Raw genomic sequence first — 23,303 nt, forward strand, 5'->3', positions numbered from 1 at the left:
GATAGTGGCACCACACATTGGTTTAAAACAACATACATAAGGATTCTGGAGCATCAGACAAAGAAAGTTCCACCTTTTTTATATCTGCCATGGAAAGCACAGTGAGGGCTGCATGATAAGGAGAGCAATAACACAGGAGGAGCTGTGTCAGCTCCGTGCTACACTTCTCCTTGTGCTCAGGCTCACCCACGTTAACTCCTTCCACTGCACTCTTATCCAGGCTATGATGTGCAGTGTTGGTAAATCCTAAAGTGACTGAAAGTGTCAGTTTAGGAAAAAAAGTAAAAAAAATAAATGTCTGCAATAGATTAAATTTCTGCTGCTCCCAGAAAGGCAGAGCTACCAGCCAGCAAAGCACTGCACAGATCACATTGCAGCTGCTCTCTCTCAGCATGCCTGGGGTAAAAGTCTCCATCTCCCACAGAAGCAGCTTGAAAACCTCCTGAAGAAATCTCAATAAAGAACCAAAACAAACCTACAGCTTTCAGAAACAAAGCAAAACTCCTTTGTTCATACTGCACAGAACCAGGACAACCTGAGACAGTCATGACAGAGGGGATACAAAGGAGATGCTGAGTTTCAGTGTTTTCCTCCTCTCTGAAGACAAAGTACATCCGACAAGTTCATCTAAACGCAATTACAGCGTTTTATTTTGCAATGGCTTCAACAAATACCAACCTGCAAAATACCAGTACATTTTCTCCAAGTCAACAACAAACACTTGCATTTATTTCACAGAATCACAGAATTGTAGGGGTTGGAAGGGACCTCTAGAGATCATCGAGACCAACCCCCCTGCCAAAGCAGGTTCCCTACACCAGGTCGCACAGGTAGGCGTCCAGGCGAGACTTGAATATCTCCAGAGAAGGAGACTCCACAACCTCCCTGGGCAGCCTGTTCCAGTGCTCCGTCACCCTCACCGTGAAGAAGTTCTTACGCACATTCGTGCGAAACTTCCTATGCTGCAGCTTATGTCCGTTTCCCCTCGTCCTGTCTCCACGTACCACTGAAAAGAGACTGGCCTCACCGCTATGGCCGCCACACCTCAGATATTTATAAACCTGGATCAGGTCCCCTCTCAGTCTTCTTTTCTCAAGGCTAAACAGACCCAGTTTACTTAGCCTTTCTTCATAGGGGAGATGCTCCAGGCCCTTCACCATCTTTGTGGCCCTCCGCTGGACTCTTTCCAAGAGATCCCTGTCTTTTTTGTACTGGGGAGCCCAGAACTGGACACAGTACTCCAGATGAGGCCTTACCAGGGCAGAGTAGAGGGGAGGATCACCTCCCTCGACCTGCTGGACACGCTCTTCTTAATGCACCCCAGAATGCCATTGGCCTTTTTGGCCACGAGGGCACACTGCTGGCTCATGGCCAACCTGTCGTCCACCAGGACGCCCAGGTCCCTCTCTGCAGAGCTCCTCTCCAGCAGCTCATCCCCCAGCCTGTATTGGTGCATGCAATTATTCCTCCCTAGGTGTAAGACCCTACACTTGCTTGTGTTGAACCTCATCCGGTTTCTTACTGCCCAGCTCTCCAGCCTGTCCAGGTCTCGCTGAATGGCAGCACAGCCTTCAGGCGTGTCAGCCAATCCTCCCAACTTCGTATCATCAGCAAACTTGCTGAGGGTGGCCACTATACCCTCATCAAGGTCATTGATGAAGATGTTGAACAAGACCGGACCCAGCACAGACCCCTGGGGGACACCACTGGTCACAGGTCTCCAGCCAGACTCTGCACCACCAACGACGACCCTCTGCGCTCTGCCAGTCAGCCAGTTCTCAACCCACCTCACTGTCCACTCGTCTATCCCACACTTCCTCAGCTTTGTTATAAGGATGTCGTGGGAGACAGTATCAAACGCCTTTCTAAAATCAAGGTAGATTACATCTACCGCTCTTCCCCCATCCACCCAGCATGTGACAGCATCATAGAAGGCCACCAAGTTGGTCGAGCACGACCTCCCCTTGGTGAACCCATGCTGACTACTCCTGATAACCTCCTTTTCTCCCAGTTGTCTGGAGATGGTATCCAGCACAAGCTGTTCCATCACCTTTCCAGGGACGGAGGTGAGGCTGACAGGCCTATAATTACCCGGATCTTCCTTCTTGCCCTTTTTGAAGACCGGAGTGACATTGGCTATCCTCCAGTCTTCAGGGACCTCCCCTGTTGTCCAGGACCTCTCAAAAATGATGGAGAGCGGTTCGGCAATGACCTCCGCCAGCTCCCTCAGCACACGTGGATGCACCCCATCAGGTCCCATGGACTTGTGGACCTTAGTACTGCCTAGGCGCTCACGCACGTCCTCTTTCCTGACTAACGGGAAGTCTCCCATTCCCCAGACCCTCTCACTAACCTCCAGGGTGTGGGATTCCTGCAGGGGAGCCTTTTCACTGAAGACAGAAGTAAAGAAGGCATTCAGTATCTCTGCCTTCTCAGCATCCCCCGTTACGAGGACCCCCCCCTCACTTAGTAAGGGGCCCACATTCTCCCTAGTTTTCCTTTTGCTATTAACATACTTGAAGAAGCCTTTTTTATTATCCTTTATCACTTTAGCTAGATTCAATTCCAGACGGGCTTTAGCCTTCCTCGTTGCATCCCTGCAGGCCCTGACTACATTCCTATATTCTTCCCAAGCGATCAGACCCTTTTTCCACATTTCATGGACCTTCTTCTTTCCTTTGAGCTTGCGCATGAGCTCCTTGCTCATCCACAAAGGTCTCCTGCCACCTTTTCCCGATTTCTTGCTCACAGGGACGCACCGATCCTGAGCTTGGAAGAAGAGCTGTTTAAATGCTGACCAGCTCTCAGAGGCCCCCTTACCTTCTAACACCCGAGCCCACGGGATAGCTCCAAGTAGGTCCCGGAAGAGATCGAAGTTGGCTCTCCTAAAGTCCAGGGTAGCAATCCTACTTATTGCTTTGCTTCTTCCGCTCAGGATCTTGAACTCCACCATCTCATGATCACTACAACCCAAACTGCCCCCTACCTTTACTTCCTTAACAAGTCCATCCCTGTTGGTGAAAATAAGGTCCAGTAACACCCCTCCCCGCGTCGGTTCCTCCACCACCTGCATCAGAAAGTTGTCTTCAACACACTGCAAGAACCGTCTGGACCGTGCGTGCCTGGCTATGTTGGTCATCCAGCAAATATCTGGATAATTGAAGTCCCCCATAAGCACCAGTGCCTGGGAACGTGACGCTACATCCAGTTGCTTTTGGAAGGCCTCATCAGCCTCCTCATCCTGATCAGGGGGCCTGTAGTACACCCCCACAACAGTGTCACCCTTACCAGCCTGCCCCTTGATTCTCACCCATAAGCTCTCCACTGCTACATCACTCTCCCCAAGTGAATTTCAATACAGTCTAGCTGCTCTCTCACATAAAGAGCAACTCCACCACCCCGCCTAGCCAGCCGATCTTTCCTAAAAAGCACATAGCCCTCCATGACAACATTCCAGTCATGCGAGCTGTCCCACCACGTCTCCGTGATCGCGATGAGATCATGACCTTGCGACCGCACGCAGAACTCCAGCTCTTCCTGTTTATTCCCCATGCTACGCGCATTAGTATACAGGCACTTAAGAGAAGCAGCATCCCTCCACCTCTCTCCAAGCCTTTGAACTCCACTGTCTCCACCCATCAAGTCCTGTTTGGAGCCTCGAACTGGCCCCTCAGTCCCAGCGGTCGTCATTTTGTCCCCCTCCCCCTTCATACCTAGTTTAAACACCTGTCAATAAGTCCCGCCAGTTCCTCAGCTAGAACCCTCTTTCCCCGTGAAGACAGGCTGCATCCATCTGCAGCCATCATGCCAGGTGCCGAGTAAATTGCCCCATGATCAAAAAAACCAAAACTCCTGCGTTTGCACCAACTCCTAAGCCATTTGTTCAAGAGATGGGTTTTTAGGCTCATCCCACTATCGTTTCCTGCCACTGAAGGTACAGATGTAATAACCACCTGCACACCTGTTCCTTCAACTACCCGCCCCAGTTGCCTGAAGTCATCTTTGATAGCCTTCAGGCTTATCTTACCGACTTCTTCACTGCCAGCCTGTACTATCAATAGTGGATAGTAGTCAGAAGGGCAGATCAGTCTGGGAATTCTCCTAGCAACGTCTTTGACTCGAGCCCCAGGGAGGCAGCACACCTCTCTGCGGGTAGGGTCGGGCCGGCATATAGGGCCTTCAGTTCCTTGCAGCAGGGAGTCGCCTATGACAACCACCCTTCTATCCTTTCGGGTGTAGGAAGTCTTGAGGCGCGGGGTTGACCGCTTCCCCCGAGGCACCCTCACAGGTGGGCCTCCTTCCACACCTGCACACACCTCTCCCTCGGGTTCCAGGGCCTCAAATCTATTCCGCAGAGGCACCTGGGGAACCGAGCATGATCTGGGGGGGGGACGCCCACAACGCCGAGTAGGTATCTGTTTCCACCCATCCTTCTCTCTCAAACAGCTTTGCTCTGCTCGGCAACAAAAGGGCAGAGGCTCCGCCACTGAGCAGTGGATATCACTTTGATTTGATGTGATTTGCATCCTTATTTGAGGGGCTTGATTTCCAGAGGTACCAAAACTCCCCTGGAGATGGCAAATGTGCATTTAGACCAGCCCTAGCTGTCTGAAACTGCCCACCCAGCCCCTATGGCCACTGCTGACTGCAGCTTTTCTCCCCAGATCCATAACACCTCACAGCTCCTGCACCATCACAAACTGCACAGATGGCACTGCGATGCTCAGCAGAAGGCAGTTTCTCCTACTTGTATCCAATGGTCAGCTGAAAAGATCTAATTCATGGCCATGCACACAAACACTCTTTTCCATTGTGTTCTCTTACTGCAGAATCACAGAACGTTTCCCTTTTTCAAACCTGCAGCTAAAGCACATTTAACACATTTCCAGACTATCAGCTGTTGCTTTGCAGCCTGGGGAAGCATAAACCTACACCCCTGGGCACATGAAGCCACATAAAAAAAGAGAAGGGCTTTTTACTTACTTTTTCTGTCAGAAAAGACTTACAGCAAAGTAAATACACATAGCTGTGGATTTATATTACATTTATCTTGACAAATGAGAAGGTTTAAAATGGCACAATGTACACAAGCAGCAGTTTCCTGGGCTTCTTTTCTCCCAGGCTGCTCATCTCGTGCATTGCACAAAGCACACGCTGCCTCTGTACTACTTGAAGGGCATTTCCTCACTTTCAGGTTACATGCTATTTCAGAAACATAATGAATAAGAAGCCAACTGGAAGGTGAACACTCGGAGGGTCAGCCAGTATTCATTAAAGTCTAACTCTTTTTATAGCAATGGGCAGCACTGCAAATATAGTTAATGGTCTTAAATTAGTTTTCCGTGTGTGAGAGGTAGCTGTTGAAATTCATGCTTGGCAAAAACTTGTCAGAAATATCAATTGTAATATCCATTTCTATAATAAAAAGGTTTAAATTGGATAAGCCATAGAGGAATCCCACCGATTCAAAAAATTAACTTCTGTTTAGTTTCACACAGTTAATACACGTTTTAGCTAAAATTATCTGATTATGACAATTTTACATGCAGTTACTTTATATTACAGAGTGAGGACTTGTGCATTAAAAAGATTATGTCCTGGTTACAGTTAATTGGTTTTAAAAACCAACCATAATTCTATAAGAAGCCTTAAAGCATCCTATTGTGGTTGCCGAGCAAAATTGCACCGACTTCAACCAAATATTTCACATAAGCGTTAAAAACAGCACTGGAAATACAGATGTGATATCTGAACTAATGGGTGCCATTCTGACTCCATCTGACTTTCATTTTTGCCACATTACTAAGAATAAAGTAGCAAAGTTTCTACCACGATATGACTGTACTCCAAACTGTGGCAAAGGACACACAGACTGTGGCACGGCTCACACACAGAGTTTCACGTGCAGTTTTTAGGGTGTAAGATGTATAGGAAGCTTTTAGATGCAGTTCCATTCCATAGAACATGACCTTTGTTTGAACACACTACAGCCAAGCACCTGCTGAAAGCTGATGGGGAGGTGCAGGGATGCTGCTCCCATGGCACTGCAAGGTGTGCATGCATGAGGACAACGCGTTCTGCTGACATCTGGGCTGCCTCGAGTGGTTATCAACAACGTAGCTGTTCATATATGATTATTAATTTTAGAGTGGTACAAATCTGTGCAAATCTTTCAGCTCCAAAATGACGATTTTTGGATGGAAAGTTTGAAATAGGATTTCTGTCGTGCTACAAAATTGATACGAACTCTTGACTGCTGCAACCCAAACACAGACAGATCTGACACAGTGCCATCCTGTTCACATCTGTGTGAATCCATCACAGTCTTGCAATGGATTCTGTAGTGTTTCAATGTGATTTCAATTTCAGCAATACAAAACAACACCCATACTCGCTACCAGAGAAGCAGAGTTAAGAAATCTGTTTAGGGTACCAGCTATGGAATAAGCACTTCTCAAAATGCCTGCAACTAGCTAAATGATGGCCATATATAACCTGATCCTCCATAATTAGTAAGATAAAACTGTAAGGAAACTGGAGGAAAAAAAGAAAAATCAAAGGGTGGGGGAAGAAGAAGAAAGAAAATTTGCTCCAGGGAAGAAGCAACTGTTCTCTGATGTGCAGCAAAGAATTTAACATCAAAGAACAAATGTAAATGGGGCCCATTTACCTTAAAAAAACACACAGACACACATAAAAAAAGCCCAACCAGCAATACACCATTCCAGATTCTGGAATATTTCTCTGTTAGTGTGACAGCATTATGCTAAAGCACCAAAAATCAAGATTGTGTCATTTGACAGATGTCAAAAGAAAATGATCTGAATAATGACAAAATGTAGCAAATGATGTTAAAACAGTGTACACCGTCTGCTTAAACTTCAGAGATCAGCAGATCCCATTTAAAATTCATTTGATTGTACATAAAGATTTCAGAGTCTGAAACTTGTATTTTCTTTATGTGCCTCCAGTAATGACAGTGAATGGCCTCCTTTGTCCAAACCCTTTCTGTTTCTGCCACTCTCTCCACCAGTCAGATAACAAATGGAAAGCTGAATCTCTGTGTAACAGTGAAAACAGAATACCAGTTGAAATATGTAATTTGAGTTCCCAAAAAGACTATTAAAAGTAGTTCAATATTCAAAATGATGTTAACAGAATTAGTCAAGTACCAAATGACTTCAAGGGTTTTCAAAATGAATGATAGAAATCCCAATCTGTCCCACAAATCCTATTAATTTTCTATTTTACGTTCCACTTTTGTAGGTCTGTAAATCTTTCTCTTCTTTTTTTTTTTTAAAACATGCATCTTAAGGGAAAAAACCAAGTGCGCTCTCATTCATGTGCTAAGAACTTTTCATTCCAAAAAAATAAAAAAGAATGAATAGAAATGGGTTTGACCCTCCACATGTATGGAGAATTGCCTTTCTGCAGCGTATTGCAATTCTGTGCTTAATGGGGCCCTACTAAAAAACTGCTTGGGCACTTTGTGCCTTGGGAAAACTCTTTTTTCCAGTCCTTTCATTTGAACCAATGTTGTACTTCTAATTATTCTGAAATTAAGTAATGAAATTAAATACACCCATTTAACTCTTCCAATAATTCTTCTGTGAGACTCCCACTGCATGGTGTGCGATGCTGAATTATCCAATCCTCATACTAGAATACAACTACTACCTTCACCTAAGTGAATAGGTATTTAGATTTACTATCTAAATATTTCCATCTCCACTAGCACCAACTTCTATTCAACGCTGCAGTGAGCCTGGCACCTTACCTAACGGCTGCTCCATGATTTGGCCCAAGACACAAGCCTTGTATACAACGCAAGGTTTTACAACCAGGTTAATACTTCAGTCTTGCCATACGAAATCATCCCATACCTTAAATACACTTGATAAGAAGACAGCACTGATGCACGTGTCAGGCATTTGCAGGACAGATGGCAAATGCTATCTTAATCTGAAGGTACTGTGACATTTTGCCAGAGGAGCCTGGAGGCAGATGGCTGCTGTGTGATGGCATTCAAATCAGATGAGCCGAGCACACCTAGTGAAGATGTTGAGAATGAAAAACTCCCCACCTAGTGCTACATGAAGAATAGTTTTCCCTCAGCTCTGAACTTCTATACATTCCTGAACTGCCGTTTTAAAATATTTTGTGTTTTTCTCCTTGTCTAACTAAATTTAAATGATTATTTAAGCTATATCCAGAGCATTGGTTATTTAGTACTTTATATCCACTCAGGCCCAGATGGTTTTGGTACACAAACTGCTGACACCCAGTAAAATCATGATGGGATAGGCTGCTAAATATTCTTTGATGGTTCAAGTCAAAGCTAATGCTTCTTCCACAACTCATGGGCAACAGCACCAAGATGATCCAGGAGTTGACTTGGTTTCAAGCTTTATAACACAAAATTTCACCAGATTTCAGAGATTTCTAAGGCTCATGCACTTTATTGTTTGGTATCAGCCAAGTCTGTGTTCCTTACCTTTTACCAAGGAGAGACCAGAAGGCTCCTGAAAGGACCACACAGAGTAAGAACGTGGCTTTTATTTTTTAGATTTGTGTTTGCTTTTCTAAATTGAAATTTATAGCAATAACAAGCAATTAATAAAAAGATCAGGACTACAAAAAAAGATCCCAAGTATCACATTGGGAGAAAATCTGGTTAAATAAATAGAAGGAAAACTGGTAACAAAAGGACAGACTTGGCATTACCAAGTTATGTCATCAGATGACAGCCCAAGAGAAGTCAAGCTTCTGCTGCAGGAAAGACAAACATTCAAAGTAAGGCAAAATCCTCTAACAAATCTATGATGTGAAGGAATCAGTGTTCCTCAGCAAGATTATGTGGGGTTATTTTTTGTAGTTTTCAATACAACAAAGCTTTCCAAGAAGAGCACTACAACTTCACGGAGCCAGAAAGCATTTCTGTAGCAATGACTAAGTGTACCCAAGTCCAGAAAAGTTCCAATTAAAAACAGGATTGCTCAATCATAAAGGCAATTAAAAGCATAAATAAGACACTGTGAGGCACTTAATGTGCCCAATGTTTAATTATTTATCTGCTCTTCGTCCTGCAGCTGTAGGTCAGAATTCACTCTTGTGAACTCAATACAGGAGAACTCCTGGGGATTTGTACCTTATTCATTTTCAACCAGACACCCAAATTCATTTCAAATTCACACAAGAACTGCAACAGTTTCACCTAAATCAGATTTTCTACAAGTTAAACACCCCTCCTACACTCAGATGTGATTGTGAAACTACTTTGATCTCTGTTCCCAAATTTATTGCTCTGTGTAATCCATGACAAAATATAATGTGATTTACTGTATCTCTATATGACAGCCCAGCAGCTGACAGAACTTAATAATTTAGCATAAGAAAAAAACCTTCTGGCACCAAAATATACAAATCATAATTGAGGCACTTTAGTATCGTGTTACAATGAAGCATATGCAGACTGATCACAAGAACTTCAAAACAATTAGAATTCTTTCTCACCCATTTAATGAAGGTGGGTATTACTCTGTGACATGTTCTACAGCTGTAAGCAAGTCATTCTGGAACACTTTTGTTTCTTTACGTTAAAGACTCTGAAGGACTCATAGCAGTGCTTTTATCCCTTCCCTAATTTCTAAATACTTCTTTCTCTACAAAAAGGAAAAACAAACAAAAAGGCCACTTGTAGTTTTGCTCTATTATAGACAGATGAAGAAAGAGCAAATAAACATAAACAATGTCTTCAAATTGTACCAAAATTTCAATATGCAATAGAAATATTTTATGTTATTTTGGTCCTAATAATGGAACCCTTCTTCCAAATAAAGCTATAATGAGTAAGTTTGATGTAGATGCTGACCTAAGCAGATACATTTCATGGGGTAACATTTGCTTTGGCTTGCGTTGACTGCCATGTCTAGGCACCCAGACCAGATGGCATTCATTCAACAAATCTAAATAAGAGTGAATTGGCAAAGCTATTTAAAAAAAAGGAAAAAAAAAAAAAAAGGCAACAAAACAAAGTCTCACATTTCAATCAGCTAGTATACCAGAGAGTAGGCAACTGTAAGTTAAACTGATAAATCTGACTGATAAATCTAACAGTTAAGTCACACAAAAAAGCATAAGCAGGAACCTACAGAACTGCTGCAGAGATGTCCAGCTCCCATCAGGTCATAGATGCAAAGGGCACCATTTTGGGTAGTTAATGAAATGTATAGTAGCAAAGAAGAACAGCATCTACAGAGATTGTATTAAACAATGTAAGTTAATGGAAAGCATGCAATGCTTATTTTTTATGAGCAGAAATAGTCACTTAGGGGAAACTCAATACTTCTAATGGGACATCTCTTAGAGGATCTCTGTAATCTCCTTGAAGACGTTGTAGATGTTGTATTGTTTTCCTTCACCTTCTATTTATTTGCCAGGGCTGAACAGTCCAACACCTTTATGAGCACTGACGATAGTACCAACACGGATACTGTGAATTAAAGATATTCCTACGTACACAGTATGAATGTGTGTCCAATGTTCCAATGTTACGTCCAGTTGGATGGCAGCTGAGGGCTGTGCTTGGCTGCTATTGAATCCAGCATCATGAAGCTTGATGATAAAAGAAGAGCTGAAATGGTCTCTAGGGCACATTACCAGTACCTTCATTGTAAGCCATAGAACTTCTTCAAGAAAAGAGCATCCAATTATAGGACACCACCTGTATTTTTTTTTTCCTCAAAAAAGTCCCTGCTACAAAAACATAATAACATAACTATTATATAGAATAGTTATCCCTAATTAAGGAAGTAATTCCTAATTAAGAGGATATATTAATGCGTATTCTTTTAAATATTTAACCTTCCAAATTTTCACCTTCAAATCTCACAGGCATTTTAGCTTCACACAGACTCAGCACCAGATGTAGGTAGATTATAACAGGTATAGACCAAAAAACATGGTAACAGTCAGATTTTATTTAAAGTAACAGAACTCTCAGAGCACAGGTAACTGCTAGACCATTAAAACCTACCAGAGTGGTCTGCACAGCCCTGGCCAGGCTGCACACTTTCCTGGGCTCCTATCTGTGAAATTCACAAAAGTATCCTAACAGAAGAATTGCAGCCAAGTAACTCAAGTGCTGGACTTTCCTTTTTTTTAGTCAATGCACAAAAATGTAAATTACTTCTCCACAGAAAAGCAGCACTGAAAAAGAATTAGATGTTCCTGGAACCCGCATAAAGGTTTAATAGGATGAGTCAAAAAAGTCTCTATTTAACTACAGAAAAAAAGTCAGTAAAAAGCTAAATGTTGAAAATTATCTAGAGGAAAAAAAAGTCTTTTCTCCCGCTCCAGTTTAGTCATGTACACTGCTCAGAGAGCTTTTTTATGAGATACTTTCAGCGTTCCAAGGTTGCTTCCTTTGAGCATTGTTAGCATGTCTACTGATCTGCTAGGGTCATGCTTTCTGAATGCTCATTTGCTTTGCCAAGAAAATACCACAGACGAATGTTACAAACAGTTGTGTTAGCCAAGCTTCACATCTGCACACACTTAGAAATGCAGTTTGTCTCTTTCTTTCAGTAATTTCTGGCAAACCTGACAATGTTCATAGGCTTTGTAGGGTTTGTTCCACCTGGCTCATCAGTGCTGGTGCTGCAAGTGCTGCTGATGCAACCTCTAACACACCTGACTCCCTGCTGCTGAAAAGTCATTACTGGAGCCTCAGTGCAGTAGTGTGTCTGTTTATTCTTTTATTCTTAAATAATTTGTTTCATTTCATTGTAATGAGGTATGACTTCAAATAGAAAAAAAAAATCACCACCGTATCTGAAATCGCTATAATCAAGTTGATATAATGAAATTTAAGCAAATTAAATCTATATGTTGACAGCTTTAAAAGCAAATCAAAATCACTATGATTGAGTGCAAGTGTTCCTCTGAATCGGTATTTAAGAATCCTTAGCTAATATACAAGAAATAATTTGGAGAAACTGTCAAGTAATTTTTATGTCAGAGACAGATAACAGATATTATGAAAGCGCAGAAGTCCTAAGAACATGATAAGTAGCTTCAGATTCTCCATGCTATCATCTTCAATTTGTCTGACTCACAAATGTCCAGCGCAGCTTATCGGACCTTAAGGACATTACTGCTTATTATCCACATCTGATAAAGAGGTTCTGTGTTCTAACACAATAGACATGTTACATCTTATTACATCTTACAGGTCAGCAATACGAGGACTACCGTTGGCTGTGGCACCCAACCTAGCCAGGCTGAAAGCAAAGTGCCATGCTGCCCTACAGCAGCACAGCCCTATTGCCATATCACACACACACAGGCTGATGGCAAGAGCCCTGCTTACAAAATGAGGACAGATCAATGGAAGGAGTTCCTGCCCTGTTGTCCCCTTCTGGAGGAAACAACACCACAGCTCTTTGAGGGAAGGAGACATAGGAACGATGCAAAATGCCCGTCGGACCTGTGAATATCCATATCCTTAGCTATACTGCTTACACCACCAGGAAGGATGCAGATGCAAAATGAACATGGGAGACTTCAGACGTGGTGAGACCCAATCAAGGAAAAGCACAAACACATCCAGTTTGATAGAACAGCATGAAACTGTGCACATGGAAGCATACCATACTACATACAACCAACAACAAATAACATAAGGGCTTCTCCAACACCTGAGTCCTGGGCAGATGCTCCCCAGGAATGTAAGTGCTGGTGTGGGAGTGTCTGTGCCCCTTCCCCAGAGGCTGGACCTGAGCCCTTTCAACCTGTGAGCAAGGGCAAGTGCAGCCCAGGGGCACAACAGCTTCTGTGCTGATTCCCATTGAGGCAGAGCCCTCACCACCTTCTCCAGAGGTCAAAGAGCTCATGGGATGGTGATCAGCATAGGGAAACTTCAGAAATGCCACAATTTGTCCAAACCAGGTTCAACACCATTTATAATGTCCATTGTTTTGGTCAGCTGTGGCTCACTTTTGTGCAAGGAGGTGTTTAAGTGAAAATGCTGCCTGCCCCAGAGGGGGTCCCTGGAAAGTTACGGCCTGTTCCCTTTATAATTGCTTCCACAACAATGGATACATTTATTTACTTTTCCTATAGCATGGGTTACACAGCATCATTTGGAAATTTGTTAAATATTTTTTCCCACTCACCATTCCCTACTGATGGAGAGATAGAATAACTGTCAAAAGATAGTTGGTTTTGGAATCACAGGTTCAACACTACTTTTATGGGGTAACTTCCAGCATCGTATGCCATAATCACCAACAGAATTAACCAAAATTCTACAGTAAACAACTTTTCATCTTTTCTGCTGCTTAAAATCCCTACTTCAAAGGTCCCAGTAAAGAACACTGCTTACATAAACATGGAAGAGCTGTCTACAAATACCAACAGATATTTAAATGCCCAGTGTGCTTGCAATAAAAATTAGTTCTTCAAACTCTTCTCCCCACTGCCCTCCCTCCCATCCCCACTGCATCAGGGCTGTGGGGAGGGCAATACCATAGGATTCCTATGTCTCCTTGTACTCTTTTTTTTTCCACTATAGTTTTAGCCAGTTTTTCTTTTTTTTTTAAACAATTCTTCACAATTTCATGAAGCAATACACACAAGAATCAGTATTACTCACAGAACAGTTCCAGAAGGAACGAGCTCCTTCACATGGGAATGAACTGACCTTCAGAAATCTGGACATCCATATGACTATTTCAAAGCCTAAACAGTGAAATCCTGCTTCCTCTTGGATTTTTAAACACTCTTTAAAGACTTGGCAAAAAGAATTACGTTTGGAGGACAAAACTTTCTCCCATGTTGTCCTACATTTCAGGGGAATGAGACTTGCTTGTTTTAAAAACGAGCTTCAAGATTCATGCTGCAATTAAGGTGCTTTATTCTTTTTCCTCCCTCAGACAAAATCCCTATCTAAAATTCTAAGGGTTTTAATAGGCTCAAGATTTGAAAGTAAGTTAGCTGAAATTGTTACTTTTGACCTTTAAATAGAGTGCACCCATTTAGCTATTCTGACTTTTGGATTTTGTGGCCCATTTCTACAGCTCTGCATTTGGAAAACAGAAGTGAAGAACATTAGAGGGAGATACAAAGGCAATGCAAGGTATTTCTTCATGTCTATGAAAGACTTTCTAACAGATTTTTCCCCCCCTTATTCTCTACTCAACGTGTGCTCTTCTGATTAGAGGTAAAAAAAAAAAAAAAAAAAAAGAGAGAGAGAGAAGTTGGTTAAATTAATAGCAGTTAATAAAGCTTAAAATTAGCAATTTTATTTGGAAAAATGGGAAAAAAATCCAACAAATTCAAAAAATATATATTTCTGACAGAAATGACAATTCAAGACTATTAAAGATATTTCCCTATGAAGGATTATTTGTAACTTTAATTTGAGGATGTAAAGAAGTTAACTTTTCTTTTGCTATACTACACATGTAAAAAAAGATCAAAGAAAGAAAAGAATTGAGATTCAAATTCCATTTTTAAGCAAAAATGACAATGTCTTCCTGAGTTAAAATTAATCCTTTAATGATGAATTTCAAAGGTTTAAATACTTTGTGTGACCTTGGCTTTAAATAATTATGCCAAGCGGAGCTTTCCTTACATTCAGAAAAGATTCTGAATTGTTGATCACAGCCATTTTAATGGCTTCAGGCTGGCTGATTTCCAACATAATCCTCCCAATGCTGTTTAAAATTACAGACCAAGAACCTGACGCAGGTAAATGAAATGTCACTTTCACAAAGGCCATTCAGACAGTATATATATGCAGATTGTTAATTTGTGCCGCTGTACATCAGTGGGCAATAAAATATATCACTCATAACATTAACAAATATAAAAGATACTTCAACAATTATCTGCTTACACATACCCCTTAGTCTACCACTAATATTAGGTAGGCTTTTTTAGTTCAGTCTTTGAAGAAAAACTAATGTGTTTTAGTTCATATCATCCCTCCTGTAGTAAAACACTTCAGTTCAGAAGCTGGTGAAGTAGGGTTTGCCAGGAAGCCATCAATGCACTGATATGCAGTGACCCCTTTGAACAGAACAAGGATGGAAGCCTTGATGAAGCTGAAACATTAATTTCTATTTTCAAATCTTTCACACAGCACTTGCTCATCTGATGCACACAGACAAAAGTAGTCCAGACACTGTTAGCAACTATACCTTACTTCCCTGCAATTTTAGCCCAAATTCCCCTTATTTTCATAAAATGGCTCAAGTTGGAAGGGACCTCAAGGCCCACCCGGTTCCAGTCCCCTGACATGGGCTGGTTGCCACCCACTCGATGATGCTGGCCAGAGCCCCATCCATCCTACCTTGAGCACCTTCAGGGATGGAGCATTTGGAGGGAGAAAAATTGTGGTTAGACAGAGCTGCCCTTTCTGCTCTCTCTAATCCAATGAAGTTAAAGCAACCAGCCTAGTCCTCAGCTGGGTTTCCCTTTGCAATCATCTGGACTTTAATGTCATGGCCTTCCTGCTCACAGAGCAGCCAGAAGGTGAGTAACAGCCACAGTGTGACTGCTGCCATCGTATCTTCAGACAGAACACTTTCACTACAGAATCACAAAACTTCCCATACTCACCCAGTGATTCTGGCACTCGATGCAGCAGCACAGCACACTACCTTGTTATCTTTCAACTCAAGTGACCCATACACCTTTTTACACCAGTACACCTGTGGTTATCTGACTTCTGAGGCGATCACTCCCCACTTGCTGTGCCACAAGAAGCAGCCCTAGATGATTTCCTTACCTTGTCCAAGGCCTTCTCTGTCTCTGCAGCATGCACCTTTTTCAGGTCCAGCACCATCCTTTCGGTCTCTGCTTTCAGCTGACTGACCGCCGCCTTGCGATCTCGCGCTGCCCTCTGCCTTTCTTCCTCCCCCTGAAGGCTCAGCTCCATCAGCTGCTGCTTCTGCTGAGCTTTCACCTGAATGAGCTCTTCCCTCAGCTTGTGGATTTGGTTTTCCAGATCACGGATAACCTGAAATAGAGAACAGTTCTTTCAGAGAAGCGGTATACCCCAAGACCATAACAAAATGTTTGAGTGAGCGCCTTTTACTTAAGGAGAGAAGAGCTACGCTGATGAAGACAGCAGCTACAATTTCTAGAGGATGGTATGTTGTGACAAATGTAGCATTCAGTTTTTTAATGGCCATTCCCATGGAAGCCTTGCCTGGAACAGTAACAATTATTCTTCTTGAGAGATTATTTCCCATCCTCGCTTTGTTTTAAAAAGTCTTCTTCAAACTTGCATCTCTGTAAAAGAAACTTTGTGATATTACATCACTCAGAAGATTCCTAAGAAATTTGCTCAAATATTTAGGATAACATGCCAAAGCTCACTCAGAATACAAGGAAAAATCATTCATAAATCACATGATGAACCAGGATAAATGAGTGAACGCCTGAGTTATTTACTCCATTTCATACTCAATAATTCCTATATAAAGACACTGGAAAATTAAATAACACAATGCAGCATTTTCTACTCCCACATGGAGAAAGCAATGACACCAAGCTTCCAGATTCAAAACTGGGGAGCCACAAGACTGAGCTGAATGTTATAGGTAAAGTAAGAGTAATTAACATGCAAAAGAGCATTAATGTTGGACCTAATAGATGGCAAAAGCAGATTTGGTTCTATTAAGAAAGAAGAAAGAATCTGAAGACGGGGTGATGGCAGCGAAACTAATATGATTATGGGAGTCCTTTTGGAGCAACTTCACTGCTAGTAAGATGATGTTAAGAGACATCTAATCTCCCCAAAGTGACTGGGAAAAGCTTACATTGGGGATCACAGACACAGTTCTTGTCAATTACCTTAAAATAAGTCTGGTTCTCACAGCCAGATTTCTTTCCCATAAACAAAGTCGCTGGCAGAAGCAGCTTACACCCGAACAACTTGCGACAGAAAACAACTTTCTGGGACACGGATATCTTAAAACTGCTACAGGAAATGAATCCCAAACTTTCCATCACTAGGATTCTGCTATTCCACTTGTCAGGTTTAATAAAGTATTATTAGACTTAAATGTGGGCAAATTAGTATTAGCAGAAAAAAAAGTACAACACAAGATGACATAATTTTCAGTGGAAAATCCATGAAATATAAAACTTCAGAAAAACTGTAAGGTTTTTTTGCTGCTGCTAGGAATTTTGTCGTTATTGTTATTTTGGTTTGGTTTTCTTCATTAATTTTGGGGGAAAAAGAACCACAAAAGATTCAATTATAATATATCACTTCTCATAGGTGAGATTGTACGATGCTTGTTTAGACTGCTTGTAAAACTGAATCCCACTTCTCAATATCACTAATTAAATTCTTCTGGATGCTCAAATCTATGTTTGTGAACAACGCAAACCAAACTGTTGCATGGTCCAGACAATACATGCATTCTGTACAATGACTTCATCAACATCAAGGAAAACAAATTGAAAGAAAACACCAGCCCACAGAATATCCCAGGTGGAACAGAAATACAGGTATTTAAAGTCAACTGTATGACAGGTAGAGGTTTCACATGAATTTTTATGGCACACTGTATGTATGTACACACATGCATGTGTAACAGTCCTATAGCTGAAGAAACTGCTAGCTGAGATGGTGATTTCTATTCCTGTTTCAAAGGGATAACTTAGAATTCTAGCTAAGAATATCTGTGCTAAAATAGCGTCATAAAAAGAGTGAGTCAAAAGCCCACAGCAATTTGCCTGTAGGGAAAAAGTAGACTTGAAAGAAAAAAAGGTTGCTCACTCACTTTTGCCTATTTAAAATGTCAATAAATGTACTGCACGTTATTTGGAAGGAAAACATGTGCTCTTAATTTTAAAAAGTAAATTGCATAAGAAAATATAAAGCTGGCAAAAAGTTCAAATTAAAATCTGTTGCTGAAGTTTGAAACTCAGTTCAGTTACAGAGACGAGAAATAAACTGAATGAGTACACTCCAATTAAAAGAAGATATATTATGGAATCATAAAGTGGTTTGAGTTGGAAGGGATCTTTAAAGGCCATCTGGTCCAAATCCCCCGATGTGATCAGGGACACCTACAGCTCCATCAGGTGCTCAGAGCCCCATTCAACCCGAGCTGAGTGTCTCCAGGGACGGGGCACCCATCACAAATCTGGGCAACCTGTGCCAGTGTTTCATCATCCTTACTGTAAAACAGCTTCTTCTGCCACCCATCAGTACCCCCATGACGTCCTTTCTGGCTGGCAGGGCTGTGCTCCTTCCTCCCTTACATACTCCAGCTTGTACTGATAGGGGATTCCTTTTATTTTTTCAAGAGCTTCTATTTCAGCCCAATGAAGCATTTACTTGGATCAGTTTCTAAGGAAGAAACTGCAGCATGGTTGAATCTTTCACACTCAGAGATGGAACACACAGACTTCACTGTCTCCCTCTCGCCGGATGACACAGCAAACCACATCTAGCCCACCACCACACATAACTTTGAAATGCCCTCAACAGTGTTTGAACTCACGAAACCAGGGAAACGTGGAGTTAAGATAAAACTCAGCCTTATTCCCAGTGGCTCAGATCTAAAGTGATGTAGGAGTTGCTTCAGCAGCTTCCCCCCAGCAGACAAAGCCATAGGAACTGTTATTGCTCCTCACTGCTGAGTGTACTCAGGCAGCTGAAATAGTGCATTCCTTTTAAAGACTCCTGCATTTTTCAAGTGGATCACAGTAACTCTTCAGGCTGAGTTTCAAATGTGTTCTGCAGTGGGCTCACCTGGCTTCAGCTGGAGATGAGTGCACAGCTCTCTATTTTGCTGTGTTTAATTTTGCTTGGATGCAACTTAAAAGAAGAAAACAAACATCTGAGCAATTCCATGGACTCAGCTGATGATCAGCACGATCCTTTTAAGGATTATAACCTAAAATATTAGTCCACAAGTAACAACCCTACTTTAATAGCTAATATGCACTTTCTGCTTCTGTGAGCCAACACTTGCTCAGCATTTTCTCACCTGGAAGAACACTAAAATTGGTGCACTCATTGAGCAGCACACCGTATGAAACCACCAGCTGTACCCACTGAAAGGGAGATTTGTTTCTTTGTGTCTTGTTATGCTGGCTCGATGTGACAGAGATGGATGAGGTATACATAACATTTGTTATTGGATAGTGGATTATTTTTGAAAGGACATCAGTCCAGTAAGGGAAAGGAAGTCTGCAGTAAAAACAAACCTCACTTTGATGATGAAGAAGAATTAAAAGGAAAATAAGGAACAAAGCAGCAGAGAGTTATTCAGTGGTGACAATGACTCCCTTTTATAGCGTAGCATTCCAGAAGAGGTGGGAGAAGAATCCCCTTCGAGTCAGCAGAGCAACTGGTGACACATTCAGTGTAAAATGACTTAGAACAGATTATCTGTTGGAAATGGGGAATCTGAAGTACTTTAAGTTTCTTATTAATAAACAAAGCTTTGTAAAGTGCTGAGAAGCAGAACAAGTTTCTCTACCACCACAAAAAAAGCAGGGTATCTAACATAAAAGAGTACTAAAAAGTAAACAAATAATATTCGTTTACAGCTCTAAGCTAAGAAAAAAATACAGCCATAAGAACTTCAAAGATGCGTAACGTTGGTTTGTGTTCAAAACAAAATTGGTTTAAATTAATGAGTCTTGCTATTGCAGTCTCAGCAAGAATCAGATTTACACTTGATCTCTGTTTTTTGGGAACCATCCATACGATTTTTACCATTAAGAGATAAAGGAATTGGGCAACAAAGAGCAGTTTCTCAGGGCCAGGTACAAACCCAGTGGCTCTCTGCTCCTTTTGTCCACATAGCATCCTGAGTCCTGGGCCAGCACATCTGCCCTCCTCCCAGCCAGGAGAAGTTAGCCAGCTTGCAGATAAGCTGGTGGCTCCTTTCTGACACAACAGTGACTCAACACGTACACCGCAATTCTTTTTGTTTAAGCTACAATCCAAATCTGAAGAAACACGAAGTCCAAATCTACACCCTACAACTATTTTTGATCATTCACAAACCATTAAAATACTGAATCTCAAGTTTTTAATGTAATTTTCTAAATAAAACACCTCTGAGCATCAACACTAGCAAGCATCATTTTCTCAAGTGAAAAACAAATTAAATTAAGGAAGTGATAAGAGGGACAAAGGGAAAGGCAAGGAAGTAGAACCAAGATGGCAGATTCAAAGTAATACACAAGCGATTAACATAATAATGCATGGCTAATTATGGTTAAATTTCTGCCATTATTACTTTATAAGTGAAAAATGATTTAATGCATTCTTGCTGTATTTCTTGGTCAGGAAGAAAGGTTGAATGCAGTGTGAGAAAGGCAGTGGTTTGTACAGAAAGCTACTTCCAGAAATATCATGGACATTATCACATGGTAATGATGTGGGAAAGCCCAAATTAGCAGGGATAAGTAATAAACAGCTATTTAGCTTTCACAGCACAATCTATTACACTGTCAAGTTTAAATGCCTTTGGGTAAGAACACACAGACTCATAAAAGTGGTAATTAAGGAAACAGATAAATAAAATGGTGTAAAATGAAGTGAGAATGACCAACAGTTCAATGACCGACAGGTAGGCTTCACCCCCTCAGACTGCTGATATCATTTTCCAAAAAGCAAGTTGTCCTTAAGGAAAAAAAAATCACTGAAATATATTGATTGTATTGCACCTAATCCTGATCACAAGCCTACTTCTTGCTGGGAACACTAAAACATCAGCAAAAGTAGAACTTCAATACAAAAGAGCTGCACAAAATGCTACATAAGCATACATTAAAATGCATAGCCAAGTTTCCTCATCCTTGGGGGGAAAAAAGTCTGTCCATAACACTGCTGCTGTTGCACAATTAGTTAAATAGAAGACATCTTTGTAGAGGAATGCATTTCAGTGAGGGAATGAAGTGATGAATACATTCATAAATCAGATGCTCACAGATTATAGATCAGACTGCATTATAGCAATTTTAGGTATTTCTTGTAGGAAAAACGTTATGCAAATCATAGTTGTACTCACTAAGCTGCCCAGCATACAAAGAGTAGCAGCTCTAAAATGAACCAGATGCATGTTCGGTGTCAAAAAAAACCCCTTATGCAGAAGCAGTGCAGATGGCAACCATAACACTAACAGTAAAACGTTTGCTATTCAGCTGTGTAAAATCTCAGTCCTTGTATTACAGGGCTTATGCAAAGGTACAGCAACTCCATCTCAACACAATCCCAGCTTTTCTCACCTTTGCATATGTACCTCTGACATCTCTTTTGAAAACACCCACTAGGACTTGCCAAGTGAAGTGTTGAGCTGCTGCCTTGCATATTTATTCTATTAATTTTAACAGCATTAAGGTGCTTTTAAACATCAAGACTCCTTTGTAAGATTCTTTACTTGCACTGTTTCAATATTGCGTATGCTCTGAACAATGCCCAGTATTTGTGAATGTGATCAAAGTACATTCCTACCAACCTTACCTGTTTTGTACCCAGCTCAGTAGTATTTTAGGGCTGGGGGCAGGTGTAGCACTCTCATAGCCATACAGTGCTGCTGGAGGCAAAACATCACTCCACTTTCAAACTGTGGCTAATTTCATTTTTCCCCCAACTTCTGAGCTTGTCAGTCCTAAGAAAAGTCCAGCATCTCTTCAGACTACATTTCATTTCTTCGTATGGTACTTGCTCTATCTTGTTTCCTCTTGTTCTACAGATTAAGCCAACAAGTGTTGACTCATGAAGAACAATAAAGAGAAGTTACTTTCTGCTCAGCTCTGTTTTCAATAAAAAATAATGAAAAAGAATCTATCCATGTCATTCCTATAAAGAAATGTGCTTAGACAACATTTCCATATGCAATTTAAACTCCAAACTCTTCACCGACTTTGCCATATATTTTGGGAGATTGAAAAGAAATATGAAGGCAGTGGCATCCCAATAACGGTAGGAACAGTTGCATTGAACACATTGGCAACGTTCCTATTTCCACATCTATGACTACATGTGAGAAAGGAGTTGCACATTTTCATGATCTGCTGTGATGTGGTATCCAGCAAAAATACAAATTTCAATCTTTATTTCCCAACGAAGTGCACTGAAATAGATCGGGACTTTTAAAGATGTCAGTTGGCTGCCTAAATCCCAGTAAATGTCCATGGGATTTAAGCTACAAACTATTGGGCTTAAAAAAATAATAATAAGAAAAGAGGGAGGAGAGAGGCGAGGAAGGAGAGAAAGAGTGAAAGAAAATCAGACATCCATTTCACACTTTCACAAAGAGCTTCAAATTAACGGAGCTTATTTTGATTTCTTCATTTAGATAAGTACATTCGATTCGAATTTAGTTAACAGCATCTAGAAAGCAGAACTTCATGTAGGTTGGTTATTGCCAGTACTTTCCTATTAAGACGATTTTCAGCCAAATGGAAGAACAGGCCTACGTGGGGAAAAGATGAGAGTGGAGCTAAACAATACGGTGCACTGGTGATGGAAGAGATTAGTCAATGAGTTGAAACTGAGATAAATGCTAGTTTTTCTATTTAACAGTTGAAGATCTGTAAAAGACTTGGTCATCTTGCCTGGAAGACTGCTTTCAGATGAGTTTCTTATGACCTGATTTAATGTATGTGACTTGGAACAGATTTGTGAGTCAAAAAACGAGAACAGAGGCAAAGATTTTTGCAGTGGACTGGGAAGAACTACCCATCACTGTGATGGGAGAAGCTGGACACAGAAATACTCTTAGATAAAACTTTCAAAAAACATTTGCATCTAAATTTCCATGTATTAAATTTAAAAGCATTAGCATTTCTTGAACATGCAATTCTGATTTAAATGCAGACATGATGCATTACCGATTTAAGGATTAATACAGACATTCATCTCCATGAAGCAGCAAAATTAAACACATAATTCCTAATTTGTCCCCAGGAGAGGTACAGACCATATTGTCTAGGAGAAATGTCTTCACCCTGTCAACTAATGAAAAAATTTCACTGAAAGTTGGAAAATGAAAACAGGAAAGCAGTCACTCATTTCTCTTTTGGCTGCATTTGTTCAAATTATCATTCAAAACACACACATCTTTAGAGCATACCAGAAATGTTACCCTGCACATCCCACAGGGCCTTTTATGGTGACTGCAATGGAAAGGGCATTAGTTTGAAAATTTAACAGAACAAACATAAGGCAAGATACAGACTAAAAAACCTAAGCAATAAGCTGTTTTACATAAGAGGATTCCCATTTCCCCCATCTGAATATCTGTAGAAATACAACA

General features: G+C 41.2%; 1 protein-coding gene across 5 annotated transcripts in view; it reads right to left on the reverse strand.

The window, feature by feature from the left end:
* CEP112 (centrosomal protein 112) overlaps nt 1-23,303 on the reverse strand; it is a 143,495-nt gene that overhangs the window by 41,240 nt on the left and 78,952 nt on the right. For all 5 annotated transcript variants that reach the window (XR_014887391.1, XM_085239898.1, XM_085239900.1 and 2 more), the window contains one exon: nt 15,794-16,024. Coding sequence is in view for 4 of the 5 variants with exons in the window: in XM_085239898.1 (XP_085096024.1) it covers nt 15,794-16,024 (231 nt within the window). In the remaining variant the exon portion in view is untranslated. The remainder of the gene's footprint in view (nt 1-15,793; nt 16,025-23,303) is intronic.

Source organism: Meleagris gallopavo, chromosome 20 (genome assembly GCF_905368555.1).
Source record: "Meleagris gallopavo chromosome 20, MGAL_WU_HG_1.1, whole genome shotgun sequence".
Taxonomy (NCBI): domain Eukaryota; kingdom Metazoa; phylum Chordata; class Aves; order Galliformes; family Phasianidae; genus Meleagris; species Meleagris gallopavo.